The sequence below is a fragment of the Camelus ferus genome, chromosome 29 (assembly GCF_009834535.1).
Source record: "Camelus ferus isolate YT-003-E chromosome 29, BCGSAC_Cfer_1.0, whole genome shotgun sequence".
Taxonomy (NCBI): Eukaryota; Metazoa; Chordata; class Mammalia; order Artiodactyla; family Camelidae; genus Camelus; species Camelus ferus.
The window spans coordinates 15,359,186-15,379,963 of NC_045724.1; the positions used below are offsets into that span (position 1 = coordinate 15,359,186).

The 20,778-nt window shown below is 38.5% G+C and overlaps 1 protein-coding gene across 2 annotated transcripts in view; it reads right to left on the reverse strand.

Annotated features, from left to right (window-relative positions):
* The window catches only part of SLCO5A1 (solute carrier organic anion transporter family member 5A1), a 108,065-nt gene that overhangs the window by 31,308 nt on the left and 55,979 nt on the right, over positions 1-20,778 (reverse strand). The window contains exon 5 of one of the 2 annotated variants that reach the window (XM_006193729.3): positions 11,954-12,118. The exons of the other annotated variant lie outside the window; for it this stretch is intronic. Coding sequence (XP_006193791.1) covers positions 11,954-12,118 — 165 coding nt within the window. The remainder of the gene's footprint in view (positions 1-11,953; positions 12,119-20,778) is intronic. 2 annotated transcript variants of the gene reach the window in all.

Below are 20,778 nucleotides of genomic sequence, written 5' to 3' on the forward strand. Positions count from 1 at the left end.
TCAAATCAAATTAATATTTCATCCTTTATGGCTTAAAAATCTCAAAGAGTTTTCTGCCTCCAGGCAATAAAACCACAGAGGGCAAAAATAACTTGAAACGATGAGATGCAAAAAATCAGAGTGTTTACTTCCGTTTTTCACTGGCTCTGGAAAACTTAAGGTGAAACAGCAAAAGCTTTAAATAAATTACTGCAAAAGAAGCAGGCTGGCAGGCGAGGGGAGCCTTCTGTAGAGGAAATTTCACAGAAGACTAAATAGGGTCTTATTAACTTTTTCAGTTATCAAAATAAGCTCAAAGGAAGACCTCAGGTATTAAGTTACTGTACGTAGTTTCCGTTCATAGAGGCAAGGCCTGCAGATGTGGGCCAGTGCCAATTGCAAAACCCCCTTGGAGGTCCTTTGGGTGAGATCCATTTTCCATCAGCAGTTTTCAATGTCTCCCCTCTTCCCTTTTTGTCCAAATCCAGCAGCCCTCAAACTTTTCCCATTGAAGAGAATTGATCGTTATTATGCACATGAATAGCTCAGCCACAAAACCTGACAGAGCAGGTCAGGTAGTAAGTAAGCAGATTTTTCAAACTCCATTTATCCGAAAAAATATTTCTGAGACAAACTTCTACACACTTCAGTTATACTTTGCTAGAGTGTTCTTGCCCCACCAGGGCCAAGTGGAAATTCATTAAAAGCTGTCTGAATTCTGCCAAGTGACTGAGGAGGACCTGAGCAGCCATTCTATACAGGTCATCAACTCACTAATCTAAACACGCTGTGTTTATTTTTCTTTCTTTCTTTTTTTATTGATGGCTTCATGGAGCTGTAATTTACATACCATACAACTCACCTACTTTAAGGAGGGTTTTTTTAGTATATTCACAGAGATACGCAACCATCACCACCATCATTTTTAGAATGTTTTCATGACCGCAGAAAGAAACCCTGCGCTCATTTGCTTTCACAGTCATTTCCTCCCAAGCCCCTCCCTCAGCCCTAGACAACCACTAATCCACTTTCAGTCTCTATAGATCCGTCTATTCTAGACATTTCATGTAAATGGAGTCATAAAATATGTCTGGCTGCCTTCTATCACTTAGCGGAATGTTTTCAAGGCTTATCCACGCTGTAGCATGTCAGTACTTCATTCTTATTTGTGACCCAAAGCATAATCCTATTGTACTAATAGATTATATTGTATTTATCCATTCATCAGTTGATGGACATTTGAGTTGTTTCTATTTCTGGCTATTAGGAATAGTGTTGCTATGAACATTCATGGTCAAGTTTTTATGTGGATGTATGTTTTCATTTGTCTTGGATATATGCCTAGAAATGGAATTTCTGAATCACATGGTAATTCTATATACTTCAGGAAGTGCCAAACTGTTTTCCAAAACACCTGCACCATTTGACCTTCCCCCTGGCAGTGTGTGAGGGCTCTAACTGCTCCACATCTTCACCAGCATTTGTTATTTCCACAAATCATATTTGATTATAAACATCCAAGTGGGTGCAAAGTGTTCTCACTGAGGTTTTGATTTGTATTTTCCTGATAACTAATGAGGTGGAGCATCTTTTCATGTGGCCATTTATATATCTTCTTTGGAGAAATATCTATTTGGACCCTTTGCCCATTTTTAATTGGCTTATTTTTCTTTTTATTATTGAGCTTTAAGAATTCTTCACATATAATAGTGTTCTATATATAGGATACAAGTCCCTGATCAGATATACGTTTTGCAAATATCTTCTCCCATTCTGTGGGTTGCTTTTCAACTTTTTTGATGGTGCTTTTAACATATAAAAGTTTTTAATTTTGATAAAGTCCAACAGCTGTTTTTTCTTTGGTTGCATTAGCTACTTCAAGGTCACAAAGATTTAGTTTATGTTTACTTCTAAAAGTATTCTAATTTTAGCTCTTACAGTAAGATCTTTGCTCCATTCTGAGTTAATTTTATATATATACGGTGTGAAGTAGGGGTCCAACATCATTCATTTGCATGTGTCTATTCAGTTATCCCAGCATTATTTTTTGAAAGACTATCCTTTCGTCATTGAATGGTCTTGGTATCCTTGTCGAAAATTGGTTGACCATAGATGTATGGTCAATTCTATTCCAATGACTTTTAGATCTACTTTAAGTCAGTACCATACTGTCTTGATTGCTGTCGCTTTTTATTAAGTTTTGAAATCAAGAAATCTAGGTGCTCCAACTTTGTTCTTTGTCAGGATTGTCCTGGCCATTCTGGGTCACTTGCATTTCTAAATGAATTTTAGGATCAGCTTGGCAATTTATTCAATGAAACCAGCTGGAATTTTGATGGGGATTTTGTTGAATCTATCTGGGGAATACAGCCTTCTTAATAACACTGTGTTCCAATTCATGAACATGAGCTGTCTTTCTGTTTATTTAGGTTTTCTCTAATTTTAAAACAATATTTTGTGGGTTTCAGAATATAAGTTTTGCGCTTCTCTTGTTAAGTCTATTTCTAAGTATCTCATTCTTTCATGCTATTGTAAATGCAATTGTTTCCTTAATTTCCTTTTTGAATTGTTCATTGCTAGCATATAGAAATACAATTGATATTTGTGTACAAGCATATTTTGTTTTATAGTGCTTTGCCTTATTTTGCTTCCCAGATACTGCGTGTTTTATAAATTGAAGGTCTGTAGCAACCCTGAGTCAAGCAAGCTTACTGGCACCATTTTTCCAACAGTATTTGTTCATGTTGTATCTCTCCACATCACATTTTGGTAATTCCCACAATATTTCAAACCCTCCACCAGCAAAAAGATTATGACTTGCTGAAGGCTCAGATGATGGTTAGCATTTTTTTAGAATTTTAAAATAAAAATATTTTATTAATGTATGTATATTGTTTTTTAGACATAATGTTATTGCACACTTAATAGACAGTGTAAATATAACTTTTATATACACTGAGAAACAAAAAAATTCATATGATTTGCTTTATCACACTCTTTGCTTAATTGTGGTGATCTGGAACCAAACCCACAATATCTCCGAGGTATTTCTGTATTAATCTTGTGTCTTGCAACCTCACTAAACTCATTTACTAGTCCTGATAATTTCTAGGGCACGCCTTAGAATCTTCTCTATACCAGATTGCATAATCTGTGAATAGAGAGAGTGTTACATCTTTCTTTCCAATCTAAATGTCTTTTACTTCATTCTCTTGCCCAGCTTCCCCAGCTAGAGTCTCCAGTGCAATGGCAAATAGAAGTGCCAAGAGCAGACCTTGTCTTGTTCCTGATCTGAAGGAGAAGGCATTCAGTCTTTCAGTAAGAAGTATGATGTGAGCTGCAGATTTTTTATAGATGCCCTTTATTGCACTGTTTTTAATTTCCCATCACTTAAACAGTAGTTGAGCTAAAATTCATTTTTGTTATTTACAAACATGTTGTTAAGCATAACTTTCAGAAAGCTTAAAAAATATATAATTTTAAAAACATATATTTAATTCAACAGAAAACATTTTTTTGAGAATCAACCATGTCCTGGCTCTACTAGACTCTGAAGACACACAGTGAATAAAGCTGACAAAAAAATCCTGCCCAGGCTGAGTTTACAATCTACTGTGGGGAAAAGAGACAATACACAATAAACCAATATCTAAGCAAATCACACTGAATGTTAGAAGGTGAAAAGCACTACAGAGACAAGTGTTCAGCCTAGCAAGGAATATCAGGAGTTCTGGGAGAGGAGCTACATCTTTAGATGGGGCACACTGGTCTCACTGATGAGGGCCATTTGAACAAAGATGTAGAGGAGAGGAAGAGCAGCACACACAGAAAATAAATGATCCACCAGTTGCACCATTTTCATCTATCAATTAAAATGAGTTCACCAAGGCTCCCTTGCAACTAAAGGTCGCTATGTGATAAGTTCTGCATAATGCGATATAAGCAACAGGAGTCCATCCATTCATGCCTTTCTTCACCTTTCCTACAATCCTGATGCTTGCAATACAGAGATAATGGCTGGATCTCTCCTTTGGACCAAGATTCCATGATGAAGCAGAAGCTGGAAGCACTCTGTGTGACTATACCAACTCTGAGTGCCTAACAACACATTGATTATGTGAATAACTATCTCTGAGAACAAGGCTGGAATAAGAACAGCAACAAAAAACTTGCAGTGTCACAAATACAGATGTCCTATTGGAAAATCTTATCAAAGGACACGGACATTTACCCAGCTGTCCTCCTCTCCTCCATCACTGACTGACTGCACCAAGTTCAACTGCCTTTCCAAAAGGGTTTGCTACTTATATAGAACATATTTCAAACAAATCTAAGGAAAGTGTTGCAAAATAATACTGAACCACTCTATATAAAACAATTATACACACATTGTTCCTTGCCTAGGTAAGAGAAGCATGTGCCTATGTTTCTGAATATCCACTTTAACAAAAAAATTATATTCCTCTTTATTGCAAATAGAGCTATAAGAAAAATTTCAATAGCGTGACTTGAAAAAAATTAACCATTAGCCTGAAATCTAATCAGTCTAACAGTAACAAATGCAAATAACCCCATGTTCTAGCTTCTGGCCGATGGAAAGATGCCGCAACAGGAAGTTGAGCCTGGCAGCAAAGCAAATTTTCCATGGTCCATCCTGAGGTGGTTCAGGTTTCAAGAGGACATCACTTCAGCTTCTAATAATGTCTAAGCACATGCTTCATTATTTAGTTGAAAAGAGTAAGGTATTTCCTGCCTGTGTGGTAATAACCATATCCTGGCCACAGTTAAGGGCCAAGATATTCATTAGCTCTGGATGTGATTTTTATGAGTTAACAGCATCTCTGAGGAAATGAGAAATAGTAGCATGAACTGGGAGTCAGAACAGTCTGTCTCCAGCCCCAGTTTGCCACTGCCTTGAGGCCTGAATCCTTCCATTAGTGCCTACACCTTTATTTATCCACCTACAAAACTGGGATAATATTATACTCCAGCCCCTACTTTCCTCCCTTCCTCAGCTCTTTCAATAATAATCTCATTTCCCCTCTCCTATTATGGAGGACAGAATATTTGATGAATAGAGATGAAAGCCAGTGTCATTCTCATTAATAGTTAATATTTATGTTGTTCTTTACACATAATAAGTAATTTTTAAACTTTCTAAAACTTCAAGAGCCCTGTAAAGTGGATATGGTTACACCCTTTCACAGCTGGTAAAACTGAAGCCAGAGAAATTAGTTAACTCACCCAAGGTTCTGTGGCCAATAAATGGCAGAGGGAGAGCTTAAACCGAGACCTTATGACCCCTAAATCCATCGATTTTGTTAAAATATGTTGACTCACTACAAAGCAAGCAGGGATCACCCCCATGTTAGCAGGACATAGACCCGCTAACATGGGACCATGCCCAGTAGAAAGTTCCTGAGTTCTTAAAAGGAGAAATGTAATCATCAAGTGAACGTGCTCCTTGATGGTCCCTCCAAAAGAAAGCAAGTAGTGTAGCAATTCAACCTCGGTTCCATCTCATGCACCAAAGGAAAAAAAAAATCAATATGTCTATAAAAGAAATTTAAAATGCCAAGGAAAGCTATTATATATATCCAAAGTGAAATAGGAAGACACTGACTAACATGAATGCCTCGAAAAAGAAGTTGCTCACAAAAGATCAGAGGATTTTGTTGGGTTGAGGATGTGGGGGAGACAGTGGGATGTCTGTTAGTTGATCTTCGGTGAAAGATTATCTAATTCAATCGCTCATTTCAAAGAAGAGACTGAGGACCAGAGAGATTCATGTTTACATTCGTTCATTATCAGATCTGTTGGGTGAATCTTGGATACTGATTTAACCAAGGACATCATACATTCAGTAGAAATGCTCTTACATCTGCTCCTGACACTTTATTCTTTCCCTTGGGTTTTCTGTCCTTTTGAAAACCTCCCTAATCTTTCTCAACTCAGCTTTATACAAAAAAATGCATCCTGCTCTGCGAACAGAATACGGTGTCTTTGATGACTAAGTCTCTCCAGAGGGCTCTGGGCCATTCTGAACCTCAGAGATCATCAAGGGGCAATAAATGTAGATGTAGAAATCTGTAGAAATCTGATCTGAATGTCCTCTGAGCCAGAAAATCCCTTATTAAGTGATGTTTGCCATTGGGGGGCTGTGTGTGCACGCATATGCATTCATGGGAAACATATCCCAGATAGAAGGACTCTGCTATTGTAAATCATCAAAGATGAATGAAATGAAAACACTTCATCTAATTGAGAGATTTGGCCAACTGACATTTCACTATACTGTGCTCAAATATATAAAAATTAAAACATTTAAAATGTATTTTTCCCTTCTAAGAGTTGTTAAAAATAGACTTATTGGAGGTCGAACAATAAGGGAGAATAAATAAATCAGAGATACAAAGATTTAACCCTCATTCAACACCAATTCAACTGAAATCAGGTTCACATATAACGTGTTACACTGCACATTTATAATTTCTATTATATATATCTCCAAGCCTCCTGCCGTTCAGATGAAATAATCCTTAACCTGCATGTTAATATCAAGTCTCTTGCCTTCTCTTTCGTTTTCCCACTACCTTTGGCCATTTTTAATCTCTTCTTACTCTTGGAGTTAATTTCTCCCAGATAATCTTCCCGATGAATGTTTCCCCAAGTCCTAAGTCCTAGCTTCACTCTTCTGCCTTAGGTTCCTTTTTCTGAGAGTATCATTAAGCTAGTGCTGCGGTTGCTACTAAGAGCTCCTTTCCAGGCATTATGTTAAGCATACCATCTACATCCCCTCACTTATTCGTCACAACCTCTAACTCTCATAAAAGTGAAAAAACTTGTCCAGGGACACAGGCAGCCCACTAAGGTCACCATCCTGTACGGTCCTGGAGGGTGGGGCCCCTCGGTGTTCTCATCATGATTTTTCTAGCACTTGGCACACTGTGTCAGGCCCCTAGCAGAAACTTTATAAATACTTGTGCATGGACAACAGATGGATGGATGGATAGATGGAGAGGAAGAATAAGAATTTCAACAAGATCTGTCTCCTTCCAAAATTGACTCTCTTGACTACTGTACTGTATGTCTTACTCAACACATTCAAGCTGGAGAGGAAATTAATTGGTTAATGAACAAATAGGATCTGAGTATCTCGACTGATTGTCCACTATAACCTTCTACAAAAGTTCTAATTGACATTGAAGAAACACAAGTGTAATTCAGAGTGATAAATACTTCTCTGCTCAAAAGATACAGAACCTATCATTGTCACTCTTAGCTCCTAACATAACTGTATAACACTGTACAAGCAAAAGACTCCAGCAGCTTCTGCAGTATGTCCGTTTGCAGGGAACGTCTCTTCTCCCCCAGAGCACATCCAGTTTGAGTGTAGTGTTCACACATCTCACAGTCAGATGTCATTATCTGACCTTGGAAATAGCTTGTGATGTTACAGTACATTCACACCTGATACAGTCTACTTGCATTTAAAAGGTTAATTTAAAAAATATTTGAATACATTTGTAAACTTAGTACAAAGTGAATTTCAAACACTACTCTCCTAAAATTAAAGAACCGGCGTAGAAAAGCTGTTAATGCTCTCAGAAGAACGAAACCAACCAAAGCATGTTCATGCCTCTCTTGCATCGAAAGATGCAATGAGTCTCAAAGGCTGCAATTTGCATTCAGTGGCACTACCTTGAAACGCATCAGCAAACTCCAAATCAGTGGTTGAAGATGGGTGGCGAATATTTCGTTAATTAGATGACCATAAAAACTACAGTAACTTTTCTTCAGATAATAACACCCTAACCTAATCTTCTTACTACAGAAATAAGTATCTTGATTATTCTCCAGTGAAAAACAAAATAGAGTTTTCCAGAGCTACTTCCCTTGTAAAAACGAACACATGTCTAACTCTTTATAATTCTTCACGCAAAGGGCAGAAACCCAGGAAAGCAAAAGTGATGCTGAAAGACTACAGTGCTCTGCAAACGAATGCTGTGGACCCTGGTTCAGTGGCAAAGGCTGCGTAGAGTGAGTGGAAGTAGAATCTTAGAATATCATTTCTCTGAAAATAGTTTTTAAAAGAAAACCTAACTGGAAGTGATGACAGTAGAATATGCCTGTTATAATAGTTCAATAAAAGTCATATACGAGTATTTCTATACTCCAAGGAGTAAGACTCCAGCCTCCTGGCTCTCACTTATATTTGTGTGTCTTCAAGCAAGTTATTTAAACCTCTCTGGACCTTTGTTTCCTCATCTGGAAAATGGACATAATCAGTAATACCTACTGTATGGATTAAATGATGTTTTCTATATAAAAATACCTCAGCGAATAGCATCAGTCATTTTATTGGCATCACTATTATTACAGAGGCTTCATTCTCAGACCTGTTCAAGCTGTTGAACTTCAAATGTACGGCGCTACCACCATCATCATAAATAATAACTTTGTTTCCTATAATATGTGATCAAGTTGTACTTTTCCCATTTCTGTTGCTGGGCCTATTTAAAGTTAGGTAAGCTTCAGAGCAAATCACTATTTACTACTTCACTTGATCCGCGCAACAACACTGACACAGAGAAAGACGGGGAGATACTGTCCTTATCACACAGATAAAGTTCAGGGAGTTGAGGGACTTGTCCAAAGTCACAGGGCGAGTAACCAGCAGGGCAGGGTTCACCGCCATTCCATCTAACCCCTCCTGCAATGGCTCTTCCCCTAATTCCAGGCTCTTCCAAAATACTAACTTCATAATATTTAATTTCCATCAATACATGTGACCCTAAGAGGGCCAGTAGAAAGACCACGAGCAGGGAGAGTGTAACGCGAACACAGATTCACAGCTGCACACACACAAACTCCAGCGGGATGAACTGGAATTGGTGAAGGTGTTTCAAGGATCCTCTCCTCAGTGTCACCACCTCCTCCCAGGGCACAGAGGCCCCCAGTGTGATGATAACATGAGCCCAGTGGTGCTGAAGGTCCCAACCCCAGTACCAGAAAGCATTCACCTCCCCCTCACCGCCGCCCACCCCACCTCCCGCCCACTTGCCTTCAGAGTCCTCTCTATTTCTGTCCTAGGCAAGCCTTTTTTTTTTTTTTTTACCAGAACAAAGCTTATCCTTCCCTGCTCTTTACTCAAGCTGCTCCTCTAAAGAGTTAATGCCTTTCCTCCAAACTCCAAATGATCAAATTCTGCTTTTCCTTAAAAGCCTAATTAAAAGCCATTTTAAGGGATGCCATGAAATGCAACTCAAACACACCACTCCGCCAGGCAAAATAATCCCTGTAACACCAAGCTTCTATTAATTTATTTAAATATCTTTTTCTAAACTTATATTGTAAGCTTTCTCTCTCCTCTTAGATCTGTAAGCAAGTAAGCAGGGTCCTGGTATGAGTCTTTATACTTCCCCCCGCCTGCCCCCGTAAACACACACAAACACACACACACACAACACAGCACAGTGCCATGCACGGAACTGGTGCTCATGGCTCTGCGAGAGGGCGGGTGAGCAAAGGGCCCATCTTTTGCTGCATGCATGGAACTTCATCTCTACCACATAACACAACACAAGCAAATTGTTACGGAGGTTTAGGTAATTTTTTAAATGAAAAAAGAACTTTTAACTCGAAAACTATGTCAGATGAGAAATTAAAACTATTTTTTAATTCTTGTTCAGATACATTTCTTAATTCATGTCACTTACATGCATAGAAAGCACTTTAAATACAAAAGATTAAATGAAATTAAATAAGTCCTTCAAAAATACAAATCTCTGCTTAGAGAGGAAGAAGGATTCAACTGACACAGATTCAAAAAAAAAAAAATCAAGGCGAGTTTTAAAAAGAATTTGTCATCCCTGTTTAATCTTACTGTGATCTGACAGACCACCCTCTACTCTTCATCAATCTGAGTATTTCTTGACTATTAGTATTTGTTATCTGTCTGGAAAGGAAGGAAAAACTATGTGATCTGGGAATGAAAGGCCTTTTATCAAAACACAGGAGACTACCATTGTATAAACTGCATTGGCAGTGATTAACAAACAACAAAAACAACAACAACAACAAAACTGCTGGTGACAAAACCAGAACAGTACTGGGCGCTGTGTGATAATGTTTCTCTAACCCAGATGTCAGAAAGTGGGATGAACAAACTCCGTGTGTTAGATTTACTCAATCCTGCCCCTCTTCACCAAGGAGGCCACGTTCGGTGCGTACTGCCTTAGCCACACCACAGAACTCTGCAGCCAAGCACCCAGGTCCAGCTGAAGTCTTTGTTCCATTTTTCCACAAGGAGCTGTTACTAGCCTCTGCCTCTACCAGTAATTAAGAGATGGCCTTGGTCTATATACATTCAATACACACTGATACCCACCCAGCTCGGCAATGTACCACTCCCAGCAACCCTCGAAGTCAAAATGGCGATGACCAGACAGCTCTGCTCCCGAGTCTGGTTGGAACAGGGACACACAGGATGGACTAGCAGTGTTTCCCAATGTGGTCCCAAGGAACACTGTTCACGAGAAAGAATGCTTTAAAAAAAAGTTGGAATTCATGGTTAAGTAAGTTTGGGAAAGACTGCACTTTGAACCTTCCTTTGGGAGTTCCTCAATGCACATTGGCATATTAAGGGTTACGAAAAGTCCTGCAGCAAAGATCTCTGTAATATTGAAACTTAATTTGGGAAAAGCTGAGACTACAATGGACAATTATGTGGCATCAGATTGAGCCACAACTCTTGGTTTCCCCATCCAAGAATTGTCGTTCAACAAAGCTTAGTATAAGAATTAAGCTAGAAATGGGATGTTCAGGATTTCTCACACCCGAACTCTAATGTAATCTGTAAAATTTACCAATTTTACCTTAATATAAGGAAAACATGTATTTTTTTAAAAACCAACAGAGAAAACCTATTTTTAGGTGACAATTACAAGGTCCACAGCAGGACACTCTTTATAAAAAGATTTGCTATCATGGACCCACAACCCAATATGTATGTCTTTTTATGTGCAAAGTGAAAACAAAATGATAGAGAACAAAATGATTACCCAGAGATTTCAAGTCAACTTCTCTTTCTACAATAATAGTTTTGTGTGTTAATTGTCAGATAGTCCGAGCTTGCTGGGTTTAAATGTGGACGTGGAGGAGGAAATGGGAGCCACGGCCATCAGGAAAAGGTCTCATAATTCTCCACTTAACTGTTTATATTTTATAATAAATTGAGCCTTAGGAAGATACAGTCATTTGACCATCTTGGAAACCACTAATGAAACATCCAGAATATTATATGAAATACACTGAAAATCCCAATATCTGAGAATTCATGTTGCCACATTTCTGAGCACCCGATTTATTATGAAAAAAAGATCTGAGCACTAAGCACCATGGGCACGTGGACCAAAGTCTTCGAAAACTCAGTTTTCTCAGACAGAAAACATCAACCAAAACAAAATTCACAGACCTCCTTTCTAACTTCAAGCATCTCCAGTAATTCAAATAAAATCTGTTCATATTTATGAAGAGAAAATCTTAACGCTATGAAACTGATCTGTATTTCAGGTTACCAATTATTTAAAATTTCTGTATTTCAGATTATCAAGTTTTTAAAATTTAACACTTTGAGACTCAAGTCAACCCATACAAATATTTATTCAGATTTAAGTTTAAATGCCTTGCCTGTCTCACCCTTTTTAATTGAGAACCATAACAACACAAATATGCAAAGTTCTCCCTTTTCCAAGACACCATCGGGAAAAATGTCACACAGATAATTCAATCAGAATCAAAGAGAAAACCTTCAAAGACTTCCTCCTCCCAAAATCTGAGGAGGGAAGGTTGCTGCTAATGAAGTTTTTAACACTTTATGATGTTAGAATGAACTTTCTCCTCACTCTTGGCATTCTCGTTTAGTGGACAGAAATGACCATGGTTTCAAGGAGTTCTAACGGCAGTGCCTTACCAGTGTAGATGCTGGCATTGGAAGCTGGAATACCAAACTGTGACTCGATGAACTTGGGAATGAAGGTAATGAAAGCAGTTACAATGGCACTCTCAGCTGTGTATGACAAACTCACAAAAAGGAATGTCATGTTGCTTAAGATCCTGACAGCTGCTCTTGGTAGGTCTACAAAATGACAAAAATGACAAATGAATGTTATAAACAAGGGATGGAAAATAAAATAAAATTGAATTGCTTTTGAAATGAACTGGAAATAGCCATTCAGCAATACAGAAAACCCTAATGACTGATTAGAACTTATCCCCTTTATGAAATAGATTGGGGTTTTCTTTTTAATTTTTCAACTAGGATAAGGAAATTGAATAAAGAATCTAAAAACATACCCATACACAAATGTCCTTATCAGAAGTAATCAACCTATGACTCCTGTTTCAAAAATTGCTTAAAATAAATGACTTGCAATCATTATTGATTAAAATGATGCTATTCTTTGATGAGACCCTAAAGTCTACTAGTACATGTGTAAAGTTACTGCAATATAATCTGTAATTACGGGTTCCACTTCATCCCACTAACACTTCCCTGAGAAGGCGCACTTCTGAGATGCCACCTCCCTGGCCTGACACGGCAGACGCCCACAGCAGAGGAACTGGTCCATGATGGTGGACACCTGTTCTTCCAGCCTCTTTGTAAAACAGGACAGAATACAGCTAAAGGGCATAAGGGACAAGGCCACCGGGTCAGACACTCCCAGGGACTTTGGACTGGGGAACAGAAATGGTCTCCAAAGGAGCAGGACAGCCCAATGAAGGGAGTCACGTCTCATTTTTGAGTCTAGGAATTTATTTCATAGAACTTCCACACACATGCTTCAAGATGTATGTGCATTTTCATTGCAGTGTTGTTTACAACAGCAAAAATGTAGGGGAAAAAGCTAAATGTCTATCAATGGGAAATGTTTAAATAAACTATAGCATAGCCATGTAATGAAATACTATGTAGTAATAAAAAATAAAATGGAGCTATATGTATGGCATAAGAGGAACTCCAAGAAATATTTTTATTGATGAAAAAAGCAAGAAATATACATATACATGTGTGTAAATATATATATAATATTTAGGTAAAAATCAAACCAAAACAATGTATTTATATACAGTCAAATGTATTCTTTTCAATATATATAACACCAAGAAATTCTGGGAATGGGATTAAGAAGATTGGAAACAGAAATTTAAAAAGATTATTGGGTAGATGCTGTTGTATTTTTTGCATGTTTGTAATGTGAATTAACTCACATGTGTGTGATTTTTACATGTCTTCATAGAAAAGGTAAAATCTGCATTACTTTGACATGCACAGTCTCACTTATCAGAATAATTATCTCCTTATGCTACAACATATTAAAATCATTCCATAGAAATTAAGCAACCACTGTTATTAAGGCTATAATTCATAGCCTATTCACCAGAATCTAAGATTTCAGAAGTCAAGACTATTTGCAATGATCATTGTAAAGTGTAAACTAACTTTAATGTTCGATAGCATCATTTAATTGTTTCAAGTTAAAATAAGTATTTTAAAAGAAACCTTAAGATGCATACTTTACTTTCTTAACATGGATAAACACACCAGAAAAAAAATATATATATATATAATCAAAGTACTTCATAAAATTACCCAATATTCTCTTGTAAACAGAGCAAATCAAAGTGTCATTTCCAACATTAAAAATTAGAAAGTTCAGAAGATTTCCTATCAACATTTAAAGATTCAAATTAAGTTTAGCTGGTCTATTAAAAGCCAATGTTTTTAATCTAAAACATCTGGGAAAAATATAAAATAAAATGTTTAAATCCAAGAAGATAACAGATGTATCACATGAATATTTTTAAAGATACTAGTCATATAAAACTGGTTTTTCTTTTATACCCATTTGGTATGGTAAAATAGCCTTCTAATTTCAAAGCTAACTAAAAATACACATGATGTTTCTCTTCTTTTATTACAAAAAAAAAATCCCTATTGTTATTTAAGGACAATTTAGCAAAAGTTTAGACTTTCTACAACTTTAAGTTAGCTTCCTTCTATCTTCCACCTTCCTCTTCCCCTTTTATTGGAGCTAAACTTTCAAACTACATGCCCTGCAGGAGTGGGGGGCCAGGTCTCCAGGGTTGTGTCTTTAGCTGGTGGGGCTAGTTATTTGTTTACATACAGGGGTAGGGGAGTGAGTAAATCAGTAAATACACTGAGACTAATGGGAGTCAGTTTTCTAACCGCCAGAGAGGAGAGTTACAAATACAGAAAGGGGACAGTTACATTGGAAAGGGAGATAGTGGTATGAATTCATGAGCTGATAGATAGACAGATAGATTGTGTGTGTGTGTGTGTGTACACATACACTTCCTGTTACCAACAGGGCTTAGAAGTAATGACACCCTGGTAGCAATGAGCCCACCTAGCACCCAGTTCTTGTTTGCTAAATGCCATTTTCCACTGAAAGGAATCAGAGCTCCTTGAAGAAATGTCTAATACACAGTTAGGTAAGCTTCCTTCAGGCATGAGTGATACAACTGTTGGCTGTGGGTTCAAAGTTAAGGAACCAACAATATATATTAAATAAGGTGTCTTTGAAGATAAACACACCTGAAACAAGGTTATGTATTGACTGATGATTACGATTTAATAGGAATCGAACCTGGATCTCCCCCAGAACAACACTCCAGTTTTCAATATCTTGTTTCCCATGACTTTATAGAACACAACTACTGCAAATAATAAGAATCAACTGCATTTACAAAACTATTATCCCACAAAGTATTTTTAAGTTACATACAGATTTATGAAATCAATACACTTAGTAACTTTCAAGTACAGAAACCTGGCAGATCCAATCTTACCCAAGACATAAGAATGTACCTAACTGCTAACAGGGTAAATTGACACTGTGTGGCTTCTATGATGAGGCACCGAGCACAGCACCCTTTCAGTGGTATGTCTACAAGGGAGACATCAGCAAACCCAAATTGAGGGACATCTATAGACTTACTAGCTTATACTTTAAAAAAAAAAAAATCAAGATCATAAAGATAAGGGAAGATGAGGAACTGATCCAGACTGAAGGAAACTAAAGGACACCACAGTGAAATACAACATGTGATGGTGGACTGGATTTTGGACATTTTTGTTGGGATAATCAGCAAAATTTGAATGGGGCCTGTGGTCTAGAGAGTGACCCCTGTTAATAGGTCTCATAATTTTTCTAACATAGATATTTTGGGAAATAATTTCTCTTCTTGTGAAAAAAAAAAAAAAAAAGATTTACCTGAAGTTCAGTAGCCCATTCAGTTGATTTTCCTTATTTTTAAATGCCAGTAAAATAAGCACCTTTTAAAAAATAATTTATTGAGGTGAAATTCACATGATGTAAAACTATTTTAAAGTCAACAATTCAGTATAGACACAATGATGTGCAACCACTATCTCTATCTAGTTTCAAAATACACTTTTTTATTATTAAAAAATTTAAGCATTGATGCTCAAGAATGAGGTTGGAATTCACTTTTATTTTATTTTTTATATTCTTAAATACTTTCTAAATGTACTACCATGAACATGTATGGCATTTATATTCCAAAACAAACAAATGAAAAAAAAAACTGCAATTTTAAAAGGAAGCAGAAATATGTCATCTTCCAAGAGAAGTCATCCCTGACTCAGGCAGCTAACTTAAGAATTCCTTCTTCCTCCTCCTCCTGTAATGGACATACTTCCTTAAAATGTACATACCTCTATTTTAAGACATATTTTATTAGGTTTATTTTCCTTTCTGCCTCTGTCCTGAGTTCTTTGTCCTGTAGTGGCTCAATAAAGACATTTGTAGAGGGAAAAATAAAGCAAAGAGAGATGTTTTCTTAAGATAGATACTGCCAGCCATCTCTTTCAGTAATTAGAATGATACTTGAGAACCAGTCTAGTCACTTCCTTAAAGTCTTAGATAATATCAAATTCTTAGATAAAAGTAAAATATGAGGGAAATATCAACTGAACAAGCAGATAAAGGGGCTTGAATAGACTAAGTCAAACCAGGCATAGAATTCACATTGGTCACAAAGAGACCAGGAGTAAAAATGGAAACACCAGAGCGGGGGTCATTGTTATATAAAAGGTTGGGATTTCTATTGATAAGTTATAAAATAACATGACATGTCCAAAACACAGGGTGCTTTTCAAAGCACATGGGCAGGAGGGCTCAGCTTCAAGGGCTCAGAAAAGGCCTCTGGAGGGTGGGGAGAGGGAAGGTGGTAGAAAGAACTCCATGTGATAATTATAGTGGAAAATCGGGCCAGATGAGAATGTGCTCTGGAGAGGTAGGGGGTATAGCTCAGTGGTCAAGCACGTGCTTAACATGCACGAGGTCCTGGGCTCAATCCCCACTACCTCCATTTAAAAAAAGAAAAAAAATTGTGAAACAAGAATGTGCTCTGGCTGTAACACATAAGCTTTTATAGCAATCACTTTTTTTCATATTTTATAACACTGACATCTTTAAACCCTTGCTGGCTGGGGAGAGACTGGACAACCAATTCTTAGAGATAAGCAAGGGCTCAACTGGGAGCACAGTTTTTGTAGGGAAACCAACCAATCCTGAGTCTACAGCCCCAACCGCCTCCCTAGCTAACCCTCACACACCAAGCCAACCCTCACACACCAAGCCTGTATTTCCTCTGCCGTGAACCACCCAGGGCCAGGAACCAGACAGCTAGACATCATCCCTACAGCCCAGGGCCTACTGGAATTACTCAGATTAGCCAACAGTACGCTGTTTACTCTGCCCTACCTGGCTTTCCCACGGAAACCCCGATAAAGGCTCTGTCCTTGGCCTTCCCCTCGCTCCTGCTTTTGCTTCCTGACTAGAACCTGGTGCTTTCCCTGTGGCCCTGCATGGCATGGTGTGTCCCCATCTCTTGGGGAATGTAAGTGAAAATTCTTTTTTCAATGGCGTTGACCTCCTCATGTGGTCACTTGGTCACCTCCATAAAATATAATCCTACAGGTACAGGAACTGCTTCCTTTAACATCTCTCCACAAAATTTCCTTTACCTCTAATCTTTTAGTTCTTATTATTTGTATACTTTTAAGCCTTCAGATGCATCAAAAAGCTGATGGAAACATGTCACTACCATGTAGTGAAAACCTCAACGACCCCCTTTAATAGACACAGCTTTTCGATGCCTGTTACCCTGGAACATCGAACTATTTCTGGTCCTGTCTCTCTGTAAAAGCAAAACCATAGTTGCTCTTCATATGAAACAAGGCCAACGCAGGACCCACGTGCCCTCAGCTCCTGTCCATTTTCTCTAAAACTAATAACCCCCTGGGCTCCCCAGTCACTAATCCCCATGAAAGTGTTCCAGTTTCTCATCCTCATCAACAACATACTGGCAAACAGCATTCCCTGCTTGCCAATAAAAAAGCAGAAGGAAGTGGAAGACCCTGGCACACCACAGTCACCACGGGGCGAGCACACAGAGCTCCTGAACCACTTGCCGGCAGACAGTGAACAGAAATGGTGGCCAGCAGAGCCCAAAATCATTATGGTTCCTGGCCACAGTACTATCCTGCTTGTTTAAATCAACACTAATGAGTATTTTTACATATCTTTCTAAGTAGATGCTAATCTAATGAGTAGTAGCCCCACAACTAATTTGCACTGAGTACTAAAAAAGTGTTTTCTTTTTTAGAAATTCTTCGCCATACCTGTTACCATTTACATTTTGCCTCATAAGCTGCAGGTCCAAATCTAATGGCTCGGCTTACCATAAGAAAATATGCGTACAACAAACTAAATATAAAAGAGAAATGAAACAAAGGGTTAGAAATAGAGAACATGAAATGAATGGATAAAGATGTGGCATATATATATATATAATGGAACACTACTCAGCCATGAAAAAGAATGAGATTTTTGCCATGTGCAACAACATGGATGGACCTAGTGGGTAAGATAAGTCAGACTGAGAAAGACACACATTCTATGTTATCACTTATATGTGGAATCTAAAAAATAAACAAATGTATATAGCAAAACAGAAACAGACTCACAGATACAGAGAACAAACTAGTGGTTACCAGTGGAGGAGGGAGGGGCAAAATAGGAGTAGATGATTAAGAGATACAAACTACTATGTATAAAATAAATAAGCAACAAGGATATATTGTACAGCACAGGGAAACAGAGCTATTATTTTGTAATAACTTTAAATGGAGTATAATCTATAAAAATATTGAATCACCATGTTGTACATCTGAAACTAATATAATATTGTAAATCAAGTATACTTCAATTTTTAAAAAGAAACTTAAATAATAAATTCATCATATTTCCCTGAAAAAAATGAAATAAAGAAGATGTAAATAAAGCAGAACATCAGAGCCAAAGAAAGGAATTAAATTCTTCAGATTCTTCCTGGGCTTCAAATTTGACTCTCAGCATTCCAGCCACCAAAAGCAAAAAGTTGTATACTCATTATTAGCAAAAACATTCCAATTTCCCTGTGGAATACAGAGCTTTTCCTAACTACGTTCTAGAGCAGTGACTGTCACAGTGTGGTCCCTGTCCCAACAGCATCAGTATCACCTGGGACTTGTTAAAAACACAGAGTCTGAGGCCAAACCTCAGGCCTCCTGAGTCAGACACTCTGGGCTGGGGTTCAGGACTCTGGGTTCTAAGCAGCCCATGTGCTTCCTAGGTGGGCTAGGTCTGAGAACCACCATTCTCAAGAAATAGAATTTTACATAAAGGGCACTGAGATATGCTCTTAGGGCAAACATGGGGAGTTCAAGCAACAGTTTTCAATAAAAGCTGCCAACCTGAAACTAAAATGCAACGCAGCCAAAAATCAAAGGCAAAATGCAAGAGGGCTAAGACGGCATGGCCCAGGGTCATGGCTTTTGGTGATCCCTCTCTGCTGAGTCAAGTATTGCCTCTAACATACTCCATGCTACACTGGGTTTTCAAACACCTAGCAAAGGGCCACACGCTACAGTTCTGGATATTCTTAGGCAGCTCAAATTCAGAATTTATTTCTTCTGCCCCTCTATTCTCTCCATCATCTGAGGTTGAAACCCTGAACCATCTTTGGTACCTCTCTCCCCATCATTCCCTGATCAGCCGCCACATCCTATAGACACACCTCTTCCTTCCCTCCTCATCATTCAATAATTCATTCATCAAATATTGACTGAGCGTCTACTAGATGGTATGATTTCATCAGGGAACATGATGAGCAAAAAATCCCCTTGCCTTTTTGGAGCTTACTTTCTTATTGCTGAGGCAATAAATAAGACAAATAAGTAAAATGCACAGTATGTTAGATAGTGATGAGTGCCCAGGAGAAAAATAAAAGAGGGAGAGAGAAGAAGGTAGACATTTTTAAATAGGGTGGCCAAGAAAGGCTTCATTGAAAAAGGGCCATTTGAGTAATATCCTGAGGAAGTAGACTGGGGAGAAAAAGTTCCCAGCAAAGGAATGGCAAGTGCAAAGGCCCTGAGGTGAGAATGTGCCTGGCACATCTGAGGACCAGTGATGAGCCCAATATGGCTGAAGGAGAATGAACAAATGGGACTGCAAGAAGGAGATGGGGTCAAGCAGGTAACCAGGGGTTAGATCGTGGTCCTGGTAGGTCACGTAGGGAGGGGACTCTTCTGTAAGATGGGAGACCATAGAAGCTTGGAGCAGAGGAGTGGTGTTTCAGCAAGATCCTTCTGGCTACAGAGTTGAAAGCAACTGAAAGGGGACAAAGGTAGAAACAAGGAGACCAGCTGAGCAGGCTACTGTCTTTTCCTTCTCTACAGGCCAAACCATCATCACTTCTCCCTTGGGCTCTGTCCATAGTATTCTACCTGCCCCACCCCAAGTCCATTCCACTCCCTTCCCTCCCTAATCTAACCTAATTAAGCCAAATGCTGCTCAAATCTCCCCACTGCCCAGTGAGGGCAGATTCAGTTAAAGGTGAGAACTCTAGCTCTCTACGCACAATGTGGCCCTGCCTTACCTTCCCAAACTTACCTCCCAGGCCTCTGCCATGTATCTCTGACATACCGACCACAATACACGTGTTCAGCATTTTCAAATACATCTCCACAGTCTGACCTTCTTGCCTGTGCTCTCTCTGACTGGAATACTCCCACTAGCCCACCTCCACTTACTGAAATTCTCCAGGTCTTCCAAGGGACATCACAAATCCCACCTCCTCTAGGATACCTGTCCTCATCCCTCAGCTAGACACTCACTCGCTGCCTTTCACCCTCACACCACTGTGTCTCGCCTTTTTTTTTTTTTTTTTTTTTTTTTTTGGCTGTTGGTGTATTCTTATCTGTACTTGTCCTGTCTCCCTCAGTGTACTACAAGTCTCTGAGGGCAAACTACAGCTTACTCATCTTCACATCTGCCCACAGCTTGGAAAACAGCAGCTTCTGGAGAGTGAATAGTCATTGAGTTAGATGATGACAACATAATTCTCTAGTGATCAAAATTCTGTAAGTTCCAATGGGCTCTTTAAATCAGTTCTTCACCTCGGAGTAACTACTTTACTTAGTTAGGGTTATAAACATAGCATACTCAAGAAAGATTTGTTTGATTTTTGTTCTGAGATTAGGAGTTTTGTGACCCAATAAGGTGAACAGCTATCAGTCTGTCCAGGACTTTCCTGGTTTTAGCACTGAAAGTCTTACATCCTGGAAAACCGATCACTCCCCTTGCACACCAGGTTGGCTGGTCAACCTTGAAATGAGCAAGTAATCTGTAGCTTATTCTCTTTACT